At 42.7% G+C, this 18,280-nt stretch overlaps 1 protein-coding gene across 9 annotated transcripts; it reads right to left on the reverse strand.

Annotated features, from left to right (window-relative positions):
- Nucleotides 1-508: 508 nt before the first annotated feature.
- On the reverse strand, nt 509-13,502 carry LOC110488415 (transmembrane protein 268). 9 transcript variants are annotated; one of them, XM_036971754.1, is made up of 10 exons: nt 13,316-13,502; nt 11,866-11,909; nt 10,657-10,786; nt 10,156-10,250; nt 4,822-4,929; nt 4,448-4,600; nt 3,961-4,071; nt 3,095-3,184; nt 1,089-1,310; nt 509-823 (listed from the first exon to the last, which is right to left on the reverse strand). In XM_036971754.1, exons 2-10 carry the CDS (start codon nt 11,866-11,868, stop codon nt 653-655), a joined length of 1,083 nt encoding a protein of 360 aa, XP_036827649.1. In that variant the 5' UTR covers nt 11,869-11,909; nt 13,316-13,502; the 3' UTR covers nt 509-652. The 9 variants fall into 9 exon arrangements, with proteins under 9 accessions (XP_036827649.1, XP_036827656.1, XP_036827651.1 ...); XM_036971761.1 differs by having other exon boundaries at nt 10,657-10,803; XM_036971756.1 differs by having other exon boundaries at nt 10,657-10,803; nt 11,840-11,909.
- Between the last annotated feature and the right edge of the window lie 4,778 nt (nt 13,503-18,280).

Below are 18,280 nucleotides of genomic sequence, written 5' to 3' on the forward strand. Positions count from 1 at the left end.
CAGACTGTGTCTGCAAGATCACAGATGGTCATTTAGCCTCCCAAATAGTGACCCAGCGTCTGTGCGATCGTTTAACTTGGACTGTCGCTACATGCATCTCTGTACCGCTACACCTCTCTGCCTCCCCTGAGCGTTGTGTCTCTCCCTGTGTGTGTTTGTGTCATCATGCCAAGTACCGGATACTTATGAGCCAATCACCTCAGCAGTTGTGTCAAGGCTGATTAATAACCATGGATTAATGAATGAAACTGTGTGCCACATGCACCTCCTGTGTAGCCGTGCATCCGGCCAAGAACAATGATTCACGTTGACCCCCTGAGCTTCATACTTAATCTCTGCATCATTGAATCTGTCCTCTCCTGCCCTCCTCGCTCTCTTTTTTTTTTTATCTCTCCGCAAAATCCCTTCATAATTTGCCCTGTTTATCTAAATGCACTCCCAAAATATATTGTAGCATGTACCTTATCAAAATAAAGGAATATACTTGTTTACTAAAGGACACAACTCATAAAGATGATATATTTAATGCAATTTTTTTGACACAGAAGTGGGTTTCAAATCGCGATTGTTACATGATCAGTGCAAATATTATCCTGTCCTACAATAACATATTATTTCAAGTGTAATGAATAAGCTTCTGTGTGTCCCTGTCTTATAATCGTAGAACCTTGGTTTTGATATACTGACACAGACAAAGGGAGGCAGTGGTGCAGTGATTCCTCCTGGAGCGTAGGGGGCGGCGTGTGGAGTTTGGCAGCTTTTCAGACACTAACAGCTTGACAAACACCGCACCGTAGGTCAATAAAAGTTGGAGTGCTTTGGCCTGCAAAAAGAGATATGTTTGGATAGCATGAACAACAAAAGAGCCTTGATAATACTGCTATATGAACACACTCTAGTCTGTAGGTAGGCTATATCTTAGACAGTGGTGGCTGGAGCCCATCCTCCAGACTTCTCCCTCCACCAGCCTCCACTGATCTGGAATACCATTTGTTCAACATATTGCACGATAGAAAAATAATTTAGTGAGCAGTCCAAATTATAACATAAGAATACAAGTATTATTGAAAGCAGTTTCTCTAACTAACCTGAGCTGGTAATATTTGGTCCGGTACCAAACTGTAGTTAGCGGTGAGTTTGGTGTCCTCCCTCTGGCTGGTTGAGGTACTGTGTCCAGTCTCCTCATCGTTCATCAAGAGGGGCCTTTCCTCATCAGAACTTTCATTGACAGTTGACCCCTCCGCCACAGGATCAAAGGTCATGACCTCTGTCACCAGGACAAGGTGGGACATTCTCTTATTAAGTATTTTCTAGGGAGGGAGTGAAAAGTGAGGATAACCCATTAGATTGCATTGCCTGCTACTGCTACACAGAACCACTGAATGGTGGTCATTATTACACATCACAAGATTGCCTTACTAGACAATTGAAGGGCTATATACACCATCTAAAACCCTCCAATAGGCCTAAATCACAATCTATAATACTCAATTCTCCTGTTGTCAATTTCCAGTTTAATTTCAATTTACCTTATACAATTCCTTTTAACAGTACACAGAGATTTGTCAATATCAATCTACTGTAAAACTTCAAGTAAATGCAGTCTCAAATAGCCGACTGTCCCTTTTAATAGCCGGGAGACAGCAAACATTTCAGCAAATAAACGCCTGTTTCAAATAAACGCTGGGTGTAAATGTTTATTAGGTTACCATTAATTGTTTACGAGGTTTAATGTTCAATTAATTACATTAAATAATTCCGTAATGACTCGAAAAACAATGTCAATTGTAAGAAACTGCTAGCCATTGACTGCTAACAGCTGAGTACTGCTAGCTAACTGGTAAGCACAAAAACAGTCAACAATTTTGGGAGTACAGGGCCCGGTTGCATAAAATATCTTAAGCATTTTCCTTAAGGGTTTACATTAAGGAATCATTTTCCCTTACATAATGGAATTGTTTAAGGGCATTGCTTAGATCTCACCAAATATTTCCTTAGGTATGGGCATACTTAAGGGGTTTTACAGTAGTTTGAAGGCACATATGGCAGAAAGAGTATCTGATTACCATGGAGATTACCTGATTCACTGACTAAGCTTCTCATGAAAGAAATCGCTTTCATTTTGTGAGATAGAAAAATAGAACTTCAAGACAGAATACCCTAATTGTTTCAAAAGATAATAAACCAAGTTTCTCGGAGTTACTGTTTTCTTAACTTGTTTATACTACTTTCTAGTAGGTCAAGCTAGCTTACAGAGTAGCTATAGCTAACTAGCCAGCTAGCTTTGTAGAGATGGATTGTGCATTGTGCATCTTCCATTGTTTAGTTAAGTAGCTAACATTGGCTGGTTGATGTTTTCCATTTGTAACCACAGCAGACGAAAGCAACAAATCAAATCAAATGATCAGCTGATATCTCAAAGTGCTGTACAGAAACCCAGCCTAAAACCCCAAACAGCAAGCAATGCAGGTGGAGAAACATTCACCTCCACAAATGCTGTTTACATTGACATCCATACTGAATGAAGAAGTTAATAAGGGACCTCATGTGTACTCTTAACTTTTTCACTTAAAATGTTTTGTGCAACTGACTTAAAGTTAAGGAAACTTTAAGGAAAACTTAAGTTGTCTTATGCAACCGGGCCCAGACCCTTAGAAATCGTCAGAGCGCCCTCTAGTGATGAAATAACTGACGAAAATGCACAGTCAGGAGAGAAATCTGTTAAGGAAGCATTTTTTTTGAGGGGAGGGGATAGAGGCATACTAAGACAAAATAAACTTGACACAGTGTGCAAATGCTAACACATTCGTGCAGGTAATGAAGAAATTGATTACAATGCTGGAATTAAACAATTATCTATGCAAATGAGCAAAAGCTGTGTGCTTCGAATAGAATCTTGTCTCTAATAAGCGCTTGTTGTGTTCAGTCATTTAAGCAAATAAACGGAAGGGTTATTAATCAAAGTTTTACGCTATGCATATTATATCCCATTGCCTTCCCGAAACAGCATGGACAGAAAAGCCTTGCCAAAGAGAACGCAGACACAAATCAATAGAGTCATAGACTGAACATGGTGACATCATGATGTACCTACCTGGGCCTCGTCTCTGACAAAGCACATCTCCTCTAGAGTTTCAGTCAGTGCCCTCAAGCAGTGGGCCGTATCCCAGTACACAATGAACAGCTGAGAGGGTAAGAGAGAGAGAGACAGACAGATAAAGAATGACAGAGAGAGACAAAAAGATACACAAAGACAGTAAGATGGACAGACAGAGAATGTAATGGGGACATTTTAAATGACTGAAGTTGGGATCAACACAATGTTTAGCATATTTGGAGTTATTGTAATACATCATTTCCAGGGTTCCATATGTGACACTCAAGGTGCAGGTTGATGGTCACTAGACTTGTTATGGATTATTCTCATATCTGTTGATAGTGATTGATGCCAGACCTCCCGTACAAGGACCGAGGACACTGATTATTCACTATTGTATTGGTGGCATTCTGTGGCCACTGTGATTCTGTAGCAGCTAGCAAAGTCGCTGCCTTTATCGTTTTGACTTTGTATGTGTCAGAACATTTGGTGCTGTCTGATTAGGATATAAAGGGCCTGTCCCAGAGGCCAGTTAGACATTTTCTCTGCTTCTGTGCTGGGTGGTTTCTCCCTGTTGCAACTTACAATGAACCAGATAGATTTTTGACCGACTTTGTCTGTGGCTGCTCTTTTGTTCCCCTGGAAATTCCTAATACAATGAAACCACACAATCGTATCAATACATCGACATATAACTTCATTAATTGATCGTTCGAGGGATCCGGTTACAGATTCATACCACAACAAACAGGCATTTAGAAGTAACCTCAATTGCCAGAAAGGGAGAGTGATAAAAAAGCTTGACACAAAATGTCTGCCCTCTCGGATTGAGCTGCCTTTCTGTGCAGGTTCACGCTGCCTACCTGTAGACTCCCAGTACAGTTCTGCACCCAGTCAGCCACGCCTACAAGCAGCTTATGCCGGCTCAGCCTCTCATTCACCTGGATGAGTCGCACGTCAATGTTCATGTTTATCTGTAGGACGACCATTAAACATTACAGGTACATCTAAAAATCTAACGTTTCAGGGTCTTACAACTGGTTGCAGGCTATAGCCCAATATTTCCATATAATTCAGACATGGAAATCATGGTGTTTAATAACGAACCATATTGGTTTCAAAGTGTCTGTGAATGTTTTGCTTCAATCCTCTTGAGTGTGACATAGCTACATAGTCTATTTATTTGCTTCCACAAGCACAGATGCATTCCTATTAATATCTATGCATCATTTATGTTGCTACCGCAGCTCCCTAATAGCACTGCGATTAAAGATTGGATTGCATTTATAAGTGAGCAAACCATTAAGGTTCCTAAGCTCTCTCAGACTGAAAAACAGATGGAACACCCACCTCCTTGTTACTATAGTGGAGGATGACAATGATGGCTGTGGTGAGGAAGATGGAGGCCAGACTGACAGACAGGCAGAGGACCCAGTAGTCAGTGACTGAGAGATAGAGGTGAAGAGTGGAGAACACAGCACACCATATCACCACATATAGAATCTGGAGGGGAGATAAAAAAAAAAATGATACACAGTATAAACTAAACATACAAAGAACAAGCACTAACTCTGAATAGATACCGGACACATTAGTAAAAGATCTCCTGATAGCGTATGAGATTAACTGATACTGGACACTATAGTGTGAATAATGTAAAATATGCAAATATAACAGATACAATGGACCCTTGAGTTATGAACCAATACTATGAGGGACCCTACCGGTGCCATGATGAAGTGGAAGAGAGAAGAGTTAAAGAACAGGTATCTCCTGACTGAGGGCACATCCAGTGCTATTTCCAGAGGTGTCTCAAAGTCTGCTACAGGAATCTACATGGGAGAAATCAACACATGGCAATAATGTATTCTAAATGTAATTTTCCATGCAATGGCTTTCATACTATACCAAAACACATTCCACATAAACAAGATAAGGGGAAAAAGATAAGATGGGGGGGGGGGGTGGGGGAAAGAGTGCTTTGATCTGGGTGGTCAAAAGGTTGTAAAAGTGTGTGTGTCTGTGAGTTTGTGTCACGCTGGTATAAAGGATTTGGAGACAGGTGGCAGGAATACACAATAAGGGTTTTTAATACACCCAAAACAAACACGTATACAAAAACACTGGGCTGTACCCAAACAAAAAAGCGGGGGTAAACCTCGTTGAACGACATGGGACGATACCCGTAATACACAATATATAAAGCACGCAGTATAACCGCTGCACCAACGTGTAGGTACTCACACGGCCAACGGACATGGGAACAATAACAGACAGAGGGAACAGAGGGCACATATATAACATAGTAATCAGGTGAAATGGGAACCAGGTGTGTGTAGTCAGACAAGACAGTCCGGGGTTGATGATAATGAATCCCGTCAGTAGACTTCCTGAACTGGTGAATAGAATGAGCAGCAGTACTGGGGGGGGGGGATCCGTGACAGTGGGTGGATGTGGAAGTGTATGCATGTGTGAGTATGATCTCTAACATAAAAACCACTCACTGTGTCTGTGTAAATAAGCTGTGCTCCAAAGGCAGCAGCACTACATACCCATTGTGTGTGGGTATTGCCACGTAACAATGTGTTTCTATCGTGATTCCTGTGTCAAATTTTGTGTGCCACAGAGCTTCTTGACAGAATTAAAAGACAGCTGATGTAAGCACACAAACCTTTTGTAGTTATATGTACAATCCATAAACAATGATTTAAGCATTGTTGTAAGGTGTTAAGGTGTTCATTTAATATTGGGGGGGGAAAGGTTTCTTCTCTCCTAGGACAGCCAGGGACAGCACCTCCATCTTGACGGATGACTGACTAGCAGAGACGCTCAGCGCAGACAAAGGCATAACCCTCGCTGCATTCATTATCAATCCACAGCGTTTGATAGTTTGTATTTACACAGTTTTGAGCCTTTCCACCATCAGGGTCTGATTTAAACCAGTCGGTAAAGTCCACCTTGGACCCGTCAGTCCACATCCACCTCCCCTCCTTAACAACGTCAGACAACCCGATCCAGGTGTAGAACTCTAAAGGGTCGAACGTCTTGATTAGGGTTTTGATTAACTGGTGTTCAGCCTCACTGTGCACAGAGGCCAAGTTCGCTCCCTGAGTCCCACAGTAGGACACAGCGTCTGCCCAGTCCAGTCCTGTGGCAACATACTTATAGCAGCGTCCGTAAAGTCACTCCTGGTCAGGAGTGTCGTGTTCAGCATCCAAAGCAAGACTGAGGAGAGAGACAACACAGAAGAACACAAACATGGTTCTAGTTGGGCTGGTAGGCAGGTAGGTATGCTGGGCTGAAGTGGGTCCTGTCCTTTTATCGGATTTACATAGGGAAGGTGTGGCTGGTAGGCATCATGTCAAAGGTGGATCATGTACAGACGTGGCACATTCACCATCTCAGAGTAAATATTAGCCATAAAAAAATAAACCTCAACCTTTACTGAAGCTGTTTAATCGATAGAACAAAAAACTGACTCTAAATAAAAGAAGAAACGAAATAAGGAAATCAAAGAGTTTAAGAATGTTATTTCTCACTTCCCTCATTAAGGTCTGTGTGAATGAGCTGTCCAAAAGCTCTGATGCTACACGACCGAAGGTAATCGCCTTGTTCCGCCCCAGTCCCACCCCTGCTGACACCTTCCCTTCTCCATTCATCATTGAGCGTTGGTTGTTTAGCTATCGGGAAGAGGTGTCCAGAGAATTTGGCAACATAGCCACTCCACTCCAAATGCATCACTACAGCCATTCTAGATAAGGGGGTATTGCCACATAACCCAGTGGTCATATCAACTCTGCAGCTGTGTTCTTCTCAGAATTTCTGTTCCAAGTTTTGGTACAGGGCTTTTTGACACAAACATAACACACCCTGGATGTGATGTTTTAGACATCAACTTAGACTTTTGAGGTAACATTTTCAACATTAACTGCTGTTCAGTTGTAATTCCAATGAATGAAATATACTGATTTTTAAAGAACATGACTTAGAAATACCTCATGAGCTTAGTACACTGGTCGTACCCTATCATAACCCAAAATACAGTGCCTTGAAAAGTATTCATCCCTCTTTGCATTTTTCCTATGTGTTGCATTACAACCTGTAATTTAAATGGATTTTGATTTCATGTAATGGGCATACACAAAATAGTCCAAATTGGGGAAGTGAAATGAAAAAAATGGCAGGTTTCAAATTATTATTTTTTTTAAACGGAAAAGTGGTGCGTGCATATCTATTCACCCCCTTTGCTATGATGCCCCTAAATAAGATCTGGTGCAACCAATTACCTTCAGAAGTCACATAATTTGTTAAATAAAGTCCACCTGTGTACAATCTAAGTGTCCCCTGTTCTGAAAGGCCCCAGAGTCTGCAACACCACTAAGCAAGGGGCACCACCAAGCAAGCGGCACCATGAAGACCAAGGAGCTCTTCAAACAGGTCAGGGACAAAGTTGTGGAGAAGTACAGATCAGGGTTGGATTATAAAAAAATATCTGAAACTTTGAACATCCCACATCCCACCATTAAATCCATTATTTAAAAAATTTAAGAATATGGCACCACAACAAACCTGCCAAGTGAGGGCCGCCCACCAAAACTCACGGACCAGGCAAAGAGGGCATTAATCAGAGAGGCAACAAAGAGACCAAAGATAACCCTGAAGGAGCTGCAAAGCTCCACAGCAGAGATTGGAGTATCTGTCCATAGGACCACTTTAAGCCGTACACTCCACACAGCTGGGTTTTATGGAAGAGTGGCCAGAAAAAGCCATTGCTTAAAGAAAAAATAAGCATACACGTTTGCTGCTTGCCAAAAGGCATATGGGAGACTCCCCAAACATATGGAAGAAGGTACTCTGGTCAGATGAGACAAAAATATAGCTTTTTGGCCATTACGGAAAACGCTATGTCTGGCACAAACCTAACACCTCTCATCACCCCGAGAACACCATCCTCACAGTGAAGCATGGTGGTGGCAGCATCATGCTGTGGGGATGTTTTTCATCATCAGGGACTGGGAAACTGGTCAGAATAGAAGGAATGATGGATGGCTCTAAATATATGGAAATTCTTGAGGGAAACCTGTTTCAGACTTCCAGAGATATGAGACTGGGATGGAGGTTCACCATCCAGCAGGACAATGACCCTAAGCATACTGCTAAAGAAACACTTGAGTGGTTTAAGGGGAAACATTTAAATGTCTTGGAATGATCTAGTCAAAGCCCAGATCTCAATCCAACTGAGAATCTGTGATATGGCTTAAAGATTGCTGTACACCAGCGGAACCCATTCAACTTGAAGGAGCTGGAGCAGTTTTGCCTTGAAGAATGGGCAAAAGTCCCAGTGGCTAGATGTGCCAAGTTTATAGAGACATACCCCAAGAGACTTGCATCTGTAATTGCTGCAAAAGGAGGCTCTACAAAGTATTGACTTTAGGGGGTGAATAGTTTTGCACGCTCAAGTTTTCTGTTTTTTTTTTGTCGTATTTCTTGTTTGTTTCACAAGAAAAAATATTTTGTATCTTCAAAGTGGTTGGCATGTTGTGTAAATCAAATGATACAAACCCCCAAAACATCTATTTTAATTCCAGGTTGTAAGGCAACTGTCACGACTTCCGCCGAAGCTGGTGCCTCTAATTGTTCGGGCGGCGTTCGGCGGTCATCGTCACCGGCTTTCTAGCTGCCACCGATCCACATTTATTTTTCCATTTGTTATGTCTTGATTGTACACACCTGGTTCCCATTACATTATTATTATTTTCCTATTTACCCCTCTGGTTCTCATTATGTTTTGTGCGTGATTGTTCCTGTTTGTGTTAGTCTTGTGTGTTAGGGATTGTTATCCCCACATGGATTTATTGTACTGTTTATTTTTCCAGAGTAAAGTACGTTATTTTTGACTCAGTTCTGTTTCCTGCGGTTGACTCCGTCCTCACCTATACACCACTGATGCTGTTAGCAACAAAATAGGAAAAATGCCAAAGGGGGATGAATACTTTCGCAAGCCACTGTGTAAGGATAGGCCGGGATGTGAATACGGAAACATTGCCTTTGCCAGTGCCAGCAGTATACCACCCTGCATCCCACTGCTAGCTTGGCTCTGAAGCTAAGCAGGGTTGGTCCTAGATGGAAGACCAGATGCTGCTGGAAATTGTGTTGGAAGTGCAGTAGGAGGCACTCTTTCCTCTAGTCTGAATAATATACCCCAGGGCAGTGATTGGGGACATTGTCCTGTGTAAGGTGCAGTCATTTGGATGGAATGCTAAACGGGTGTCCTAACACTCTATGGTCATTAAAAATCCCACCTAATGGCCACCTAATCATCCCCAGCTTTAAATTGGCTCATTCATCCCCTTTAGCTCTTCCCCAGGTCATTGCTGGAAATGAGAATGTGTTTTCAGTCAAATTACCTGGTAAAATAAATCAAATAAAAGGTGCATAGCTGAAAAGGAACGATCGGGTTGAATCCCGTCCTCACTCATGGTTTATGTTTTGTTGTCATTTAAGACCTATAGCTTCAAAATATCTTTAACTATCATGTTGATCTCATGGAATGGCAGTCGTTGCATGCAAAGCTTTATCTATGAATATGAGCCCTTGCATTTCTCCAGGCCTATTCCTCAGCTTAGCAAAATATAAGTGTTTGGGGTACAATTTGCTGTCTCATAAATTCAGGATTGTGGCATTAGCACGGGTCATGTTTTTCTTCATGAAAGCTTTTTAAATTGATGACATAACAGTAGGCCTATATTTTGATGAGACATAAGACAGTCTGAGAGAGGAAGTGAGATAGCGAGCTATTCTAGTTTAACCTCCCCCACACAAATGGACAGGCTGCTTGACATAGCGAGGCCCAACGGATGAGAATAAAGAGTGCCAGTGGGCGCCCAGAGAGAGAGATGGAGAGAGAATGCAAGAGTTTGTGTGTGTGTGTGTCTGTGTGTGTGTGTGTGTGTGTGGTGTGTGTGTGTGTGTGTGTGTGTGTGTGTGTGTGTGTGTGTGTGTGTGTGTGTGTGTGTGTGTGTGTGTGTGTGTGTGTGTGTGTGTGTGTGTGCACTGACCTGGAAGCCTTCCCTCTCCAGCAGAGACCTGCAGAATGACAGATCAAACCTGGGGTTCAGCAGGGAGGAGGTGGGTACTGCCAGCACACACTGACCTGGAGGAGAGAGAGAGAGAGAGAGAGAGAGAGAGAGAGAGAGAGAGGGGGGGGGGGGGGGTGATAGATAGATAGATCGATAGATCGATAGATAGATAGATCGATGAAGAGAGGGGAGAGTGTGTTAAGGTTGACAGTAACACATTCTGACAGAGATTGTAACAGTGATAACAAAAGAGAGTGATTGAGAGAGTCAAAACATAGAGAGAGAATCAAAAAGGTAGAGAGGAAAAAGACCCTGGATAAAAGCGGGACATTGTGAAAAGTGTTAGGTTATCCCGAAAAACTTGCCAAGAGGCAAAACAAAGAACAAGGAAGAGAAACAAAAACGATTTTGACAAACAGGATATGCCGCATGATAAGACTTTTACCCATAGTACAGTTTGATAACTTTGTTACCACGCACCATTCCTCCATCTAGATGTTCTTCTGTTTTCTGTCTGGATCTTGGATGATCGTCTTAGGTCAACTTCAACATCGCTCTCGTCTGAAGGCACAGAAGTCTTGTCCTCCATCTCATCCATGATGACGAGACCCTGAACGAGCAAAAACACTGTGATACAGTTTAATCAAAATCCCCAACCATAATTCAGACGAAGTGAGTAAGAGTGTAGTGAATGGCCAGTGTGATGACTGCCAGTGTGATATACAATGCAGCAACACAGTTCCATTAGCCTGGTCTCAGATCTGTTTATGCTCTCTTGTCAACTCCTACAATGACTAGAGGAGACAGCACAAAAATATCTGGGTCCAGGCTACAGCTTTTTTGCTCAAGCAGAGAGATGCGTTGGCATGATTATGACACCACTTCCTAGTTCTCATGTATCGTAGACTGTCAGATACAGTATGTGTGTGATGTATACACAGTATTATGAAGTGAGTACTAACACTACAGCTTGCAAGAAGCACAAGCAGCACATTCCAGTGGCATGCAAAACAAACCAAGACATTGAAATTGAGAAAAATTTGACCAAATATTCCCTCAGTAGATACTGTTTTCCTGAGGCATAGCTTAAACTGTAATCTCAGGTATAGCAGAACTAAAATATTGTGTAATGTTGTCGCGTGCGCAGAATCTGTTCACAAGAGATGAATTATACCGTGACTCTACTGGAGAAAAAATGTCAAAGGGCTGAAGCTGAAGCTCCCTTCGAGAGCCCCCCTCTGAGACTATAACTTTATCTAGCAATGGCATCAAATGCCAAAGTATAACTTCGGAGAAGTCAGTGTCCTATGTGTCCTATGTTTCGAAAGCAACCAGAAATCACATCACTACTCCTTTTTAGAACGGATTACATTGCTCTGCTGTGTTATTTCAGCATCTTGGAGAAACCAACAGAATAATTCAACTGCGCTGCCAAGGATTTCAGATTCAGCACTTTCAACACAAGTTTAAACAATAGTTTAAGTCGTAGACTGAGTAGACTGTTTTACTGTCATTGTACTTTCCTTTACTATCCAAGTATACTGAACTTAGGTGTAGCGAAAGGCAACTGCACTTGTCTTTCAAATGTGAACTTTTCTCTTTTCTCAGGCTACACTCTTCACAGGTTAAACTGTACCACGGTTATAAGATAGACATACTGCACCTCAAGAGGCACTGTCTTCAACGCACCATACACAGCCAAATTATCGCTTTCCTTTCAGCAGCTACAAAATCTGTGAAAGAGAAATAATGAAAATAGAGAAGAGACTGAGAGAGCAGCTATATCTTTGTTATTTCTCTCCCTCTCCCATCCTCCCTCTCTCCTTCTGCCGCTTTGTCTCTCTCGTTTGCTTGTTAGAGAGGGAGACAAATGTTTTTCACAAATGCTGTCGGCGAGGTTGATTTCAAGTTGTCTCCTTATCCCTACCGTAGTTCTCTCTCCCCCTCTCCCTCATTCTATCTCTCTCCCCCTTCTCTCTCTCATTCTAATTCTCTCCCCCTTCTCTCTCGCTCTCTCTCTTTCACTCTCAGGCACACACTCTCTTACTCTCACTTCCTCCCTGCTGTCAGTGAGTTGCGACATCTTGCCAACTTTGAAACAGTTTGACTCTATATGTTTCTGTGCACGTGTTGTAAAGAAAAGTGCATGTCTACAATGTTATGCGAATGAGTGTATGTAGCTGTGTATAACCATGTGATCTATGTGTGTGTGTGTGTGTGTGTGTGTGTGTGTGTGTGTGTGTGTGTGTGTGTGTGTGTGTGTGTGTGTGTGTGTGTGTGTGTGTGTGTGTGTGTATCCGTGTATGCAGGTTTAATGACAGAGAATAACAAAATATTTTAAGCAAGAACCATCGCTTTCGCTTGGCTGAGTACTCCCCTCGTGTTTTCTCTTGATCTAGTTCCTTCCGAACTCTAGGTATGGTTCTTAAAGATGCAAACAATTTCAGAGAATCATAAAGTTTAGCAGTGACAGTGAGGTGCTGAACGTAAAGGAAGACACATGACTAATAGGAGAACTCACCAGAGACTATTTAATGTAGAGTCTATTACATGATCAAGAGCTTCCTACCCACCCGCATTCAACGTAATACAGTTACAGTATTACAGTGTGACCCTCTTCCCTTCCAACTACACTGCAATGCCTCTGGAATCAGATTCCCTGTATTTCCCTGTATTCTTTCATTTATTACCCACTTTAAGCCCCCCCCCCCCCCTTCCCCCCCACACAATCTCTAACTCTCTCTCTCTCAAGTCAATTTCAGTTTAAGGGGTTTATTGGCATGGGAACCTCTCTCTCCCAGCTTTGTGACTTAGATCAGCCGGACCACATGACTGGTGGAATGCAGCCTATGCTTCTCAGCCCAGCAAAGAGAATAGAGTGAGTGAGAAAGTGAATGAGAAAATGAGTCCAAATTGGGTATTGTCTGCATGCATAACCATATCTGTGTAGGGTCCCGTGTTAATGACATAGCAATGTATCAAAACACAATGACAACAAGCTTTCTTTAACAAATGGATATAAGCTGGCAGAGTAGGATCCTACTTGAACTATATGAGGCATCAATGCGCGCACGCGCGCACACACACACACACACACACACACACACAAACAAACTCATACACACTATTCCTTACCTACCTTAGATTGTTGTTGTTATCCTAGCCAGTGTGGGTGTGGATCTGGATTCCTGGGAGAACAGCAGCTGTTCTCCAGGCTGTCATGACTCTGGTCTGGTGGTCTGCTGCTGGGGGCTGGGACTGTCACACATTAACACATGCCCCAGAGCCCAGAGGGGCACAGTGAGAGGTCACACACAGGCATGCATGCACACACAGGATCATATACGGTCTCTGGGACAAATGTGCACAGGTGCATGCACGCACGCGCGCACGCGCAGACACACATACACAGACACACACACTTACACAGGCACACACACGTACACTTGGGCGGATCACATACGGTCGGATACTCACGTACACACTGACAAATGAGAACAGGCAGAGGGATGTATGCTATTGATTGTAACTTGGTACCATGGAAATCTGTATAATTTTGTGAGACTAACCAGTTGACCTGAAAGAAGATTATCTAGAAACCACAATCTGATGACTCGTGATAAAAGTGTGAACAATGTTGACTTGGTGTTTCAATGTTTTTTTACTCTGGACAGACTACAATAAACTACAATAAACCTTGTGACTGGGACATGGCACAACACAGGCATGGTGGCCAGTCTTTCACTTCACTGAAGGGCTCAGGCTAGTACGCCATCTTGTGTGAAGGAGTGAATAAAAACGGAATACTTAGTTGTGCGTAGCACTAGTCATCATCATTGATGTCAAGAGTGATTAACACAATGTTTAGCATATTTCTATATTTTCCCACTATGTAATTCCCATGATTCCCAGTGTTCTGTTTGTAATGGTCACTAGACTAGATGCTGTATGTTATGGATGAAACTCATATCTCTTGAAAGTGATTGATACCAGACTGGAGGTACAAGGACCGAGGACAGACTGATTATTATTGTAGTCTGGGATACACTGTGTGATTATGTAGCAGCTGATAAAGTTACTGCTTTTTGTTTGACTTCCTACACGCCTCTCGGGCTGGTGTTTACAGAACATTTAGTGCTGTCTGATTAGAATATAACGGATGTGTCTCCAAGAGGCCATATAGACATTCTCTCTGCTTGTATGCTGGTTGTTGTCTCCCTATTGCAACTTGTATTAAACTGTATTGATTTAGGATTGACTTTATCTGTGATTTCTCTTCTCTTTTGTTCACCTGGAAATTCCTATTACACTCATCATCATCATCCTCATTACCATCATGTGCAATAGGCCTATATATAAAAATATAACCAAGGACAACACTCCTGAAAAAAAACAGCATAGACCAGAGCCATATGCATGGAGAGTTCGGCCAGGTTATAGAACGGCTGCTATGTTAGTGCCTTTATTCTTGAAATGTTGATGATGTAACAATTTGAGAGCGCCTCTGACAATTCACTATGAAATGACCCACTGTAAACAAGCAAAACAGAGCAGCGAATTTAACAGACATTTTTATGTTTTAGTATTCGGGATAATGTGTTTCCAAGTCTGTGCTGTGTTGTGGTGTCAACAAATGTCATTTCTGCTTTCACGGGACATCTTCATAGGTTTTGAAAACTATCAGAAATAAAAGTCAACTTAGAGCACAGCACGGAAGCATCAGTTATCACTTAGAAAAGGCTATGGAGGAGAAAGTGGTGCTTTCGGGAACGTTCTGACAGAAACCATGTTGGCCCAACTCTCTCTATATATGGCTCTGGCCAAGACCAGCATATACAGTGCCTTGCAAAAGTATTCATCCCCCTTGGCCTTTTTCCTCTTTTGTTGCATTACAACCTGTAATTTAAATCGATTTTTATTTGGATTTCATGTAATGGACATACACAAAATAGTCCAAATTGGTGAAGTGACAGCTTGGTCTAGCTGTTCTGACCAGCATGGTTAGCTGGATATTCTGGCTGACCAGCATGGTCTAGCTGGTTAGAATTGCTGACTAGCTGGTCATGCTGGTGATGCTGGTATGCAGGTGACCAGTTTATGCTGGTACGCTGGTGACTATGCTGGTCCATGCTGGTCTATGCTGGTCCAGCATAATTCACACATAAAACGGACAACCGAATCGTTTCTAGTCATCTCTCCTCCTTCCAGGCTTTTTCATCGTTGAACTTATATGGTGATCAGCATCTAAACTTTCATAGTATTACCACGACTACAGGCAAAACATTTCGCCTTTCACCTACGTGGGCATAACCAATGAGGAGATGGTACATGGTACCTGCTTCTATAAACCAATGAGGAGATGGGAGAGGCAGGACTTTCAGTGCGATCTGCGTCAGAAAAAGAAAGGAGTACTATTTTAGCCCTTGGCAAGGCAGACGCTCGTTGTTGCAATAGTTGAATAACATGGATTTCTACATTTATTTTGCGACGCTCGGGCACGCGACGTGTCACTACAGACCCTGGATTGTTCCCAGCAGTGATGCCAATTTAGCAATTTTGTTGCTAGATTTAGCAACTTTTCAGACTACCCTGGCAACTTCTTTTCCTAACAGCACCTAGCAACAAATTTAGCTACTTTCAAAAATGTATTTGGAACTTTTAGCAACTTTTGAAAAGTGACTCAAACGCTAAAATGTGCGCATTTTCCCTCTAAATGACACACAAAAAATATTTTCTCTGTCACACACTCAGTCACAACACACGTGCCTGGCTGCAAAAGTGCATTATGAGTGATGTCAGCAGCAGGCGCTCAGCTCGTGCACAAGCGGCAGCACCCCAGCACCAATTTCAGCAAATTGCAAATCATTGTTAGCTGACTCCAGCAGCAGTAGTATGCGTTCAACGAGACAAACCCAATGAATATAGTTGGTCACGAATGTTTGATCTTGAACGGAACTTACAACATCAATTAACATGTCTCAATCAAAATTGTACAGTCAGAAGTTCTGAAAAGAGTGGGAGTCTGTACCTGAATTTAAATTGTGGCTGAAGCCAGTAATTGGGGATGATTGACGGGCATACTGTGCATACAAATCAGATATGCTTGCAAAAGTGTATGACATCAAAAAACATGCTGTATGCTACAGCAAAAGAAAATAAATAAATCAAAACCGTACAACCCCGCAACGCAGTCTACATTACCACCGTTGGTTAAGAAAGTGGATAACTGCATAAGCTAATATGGCAATGGCCATTGCTGAGCATTGTTCGCTGCTAGCATGCAGCCATTTAGGTACGGCTAGCAAAGCTGCCTTTTCAGATTCTGGGGCAGCAACAAACTTCCAAATGCACCGCACCAAGTGCATAGAAATCATTAGGGGAGTACTGGCTCCTTATTTTCTCAAAAGGGTAACATCAGATGTGGGGGATGAGAAGTTCAGTCTCCTTTTGGATGAGTCCATTGATGGCAGTGTCTCGAAATACCTTGGTGTGGTGATTCGGTATTTCAGTGCTAAAAAAAATATCCGTTGTGTCCACATTTCTCGGGCTGGTTGAATTGGAGCGGGGCAATGCCAGATCAATAGCAAAGGCGGTAGTTGAGTTTCTTGAAAAGTGTAACCTTAAAAAGAGAATCTTCAGGGTGTTGGCACTGATAATGCATCCGTGATGACTGGGGTGCACAACGGGGTGCACAAGATTTTAAAGGAAGAATGTGCATTGTCCAATTTGGTACTCATCCGCTGTGTGCCATTCTTTACAATTGGCTGTCAGTGCAGCATCCAAAGAAACCATCCCTAGGAGCATTAAGTACTTAATCAGGAAAACCTACAACTGGTTTTCGATTTCCCCAAAACGGTGCGAGGTGTACAAAGCCGTGTATGCCACCATTAATTGTGGCCAGAAACTCCTGCGGATCACCAAAGTGTGTGCCACATGTTGGCTATCGATTAAACCTGCGGCAACTCGTATATTGAGCCAGTGGGATGAACTGAAGCTCCACTTTGAGTTGACAAAGGACAGTGAGCATTGAGACATGGCGGATGTGCTCCACGCCATGTACATGGACAAGACCAACTATGTCTACCTGACATTCTTGAAATCAATCCTGTCTGACGTACAAGTTGCAGTGAAGTCATTTGAGGGAGAGCAAACAGATCCTGTCAAGCTTTTGGACAATCTGGTACACCTCTTAACATCAATTTGCCGCAGAGTAGTCAATGGCAAAAATGTATGTCCTGAAGGTTGCCAGTGATGGACATCGCAGTCCATCACCATACCTTGGGTACTTTTTCGAGAGCACGGTGTACCAACTCAGTCTTGCGCCAGAGGACGAAAAGGTAATTCGGAGCCAGTGCATCAACTACGTTGTTGCTTTAAGCAAGGAGCTGCAAGCAAGGCTCCCAGACAACCTAGAAGCCTTGAGAAACAAGGCCTTGTTCAGTGTTAAGGAAACACTAAAGCACAATAAAGGCACCACTGAAATTATCAAAGTAGCTGAGCTACTGGGGTATAAGCACCAAACAATTGATAAAATTGTTTCCCAATGGAGAAACATCCATCTGAGCTTTGGAGTGAAGTGAATGGCTACACGGACTCTTCCGGGTCAAATCCATTTGAAGAACTGTGCAAAGCTGCACTCGCTGCCCTCTCCTTGCCACACTCAAATGTGGAGGTTGAACGGCTGTTCAGCCAAATGATTGTGGTCAAGTCAAAGTTAAGAAATAGAATGTCACTGCACACTCTCAACTCCATACTCCTGGTGCGGTATGGACTGAAGCTCGCTGGTGATACCTGTTACCAGCATAAACTACCAAATGAAGTTCTGCAGCAGTTTGTCACCACAGCAGCATACAGCTTTAAGGCCGCTCCATCCTCTTCTGCTGGTTCCGGCTCCGTGACAATGCAGTTGGAGAGTGAAGATGAAGAGGATTTCCTTGCCAATCTATGATGCTTCATATTTACAGTACGTATGCAAGGAGTGGACTTTCTGGAACTTGCGGACACACACAGGATGGTGACAGTGTGCACTGCAATGTGAACGAGAACTGTGGCAATATCTGGAGGAAACCCTTGAGCAGCTAGCCAGCCAAGCAGCATAACAACC

The sequence above is a fragment of the Oncorhynchus mykiss genome, chromosome 32 (genome assembly GCF_013265735.2).
Source record: "Oncorhynchus mykiss isolate Arlee chromosome 32, USDA_OmykA_1.1, whole genome shotgun sequence".
NCBI classification, from domain to species: Eukaryota; Metazoa; Chordata; class Actinopteri; order Salmoniformes; family Salmonidae; genus Oncorhynchus; species Oncorhynchus mykiss.

Coding starts and splice junctions, on each gene's coding strand:
- LOC110488415 (XM_036971754.1), bottom strand. Junction 10,251..10,656: donor AACATCTAGATGGAGGAATG/GTGCGTGGTAAC, acceptor TCTCTCCTCCAG/GTCAGTGTGTGCTGGCAGTA. Junction 4,930..10,155: donor TGGAGAGGGAAGGCTTCCAG/GTCAGTGCACAC, acceptor TCTCCCATGTAG/ATTCCTGTAGCAGACTTTGA.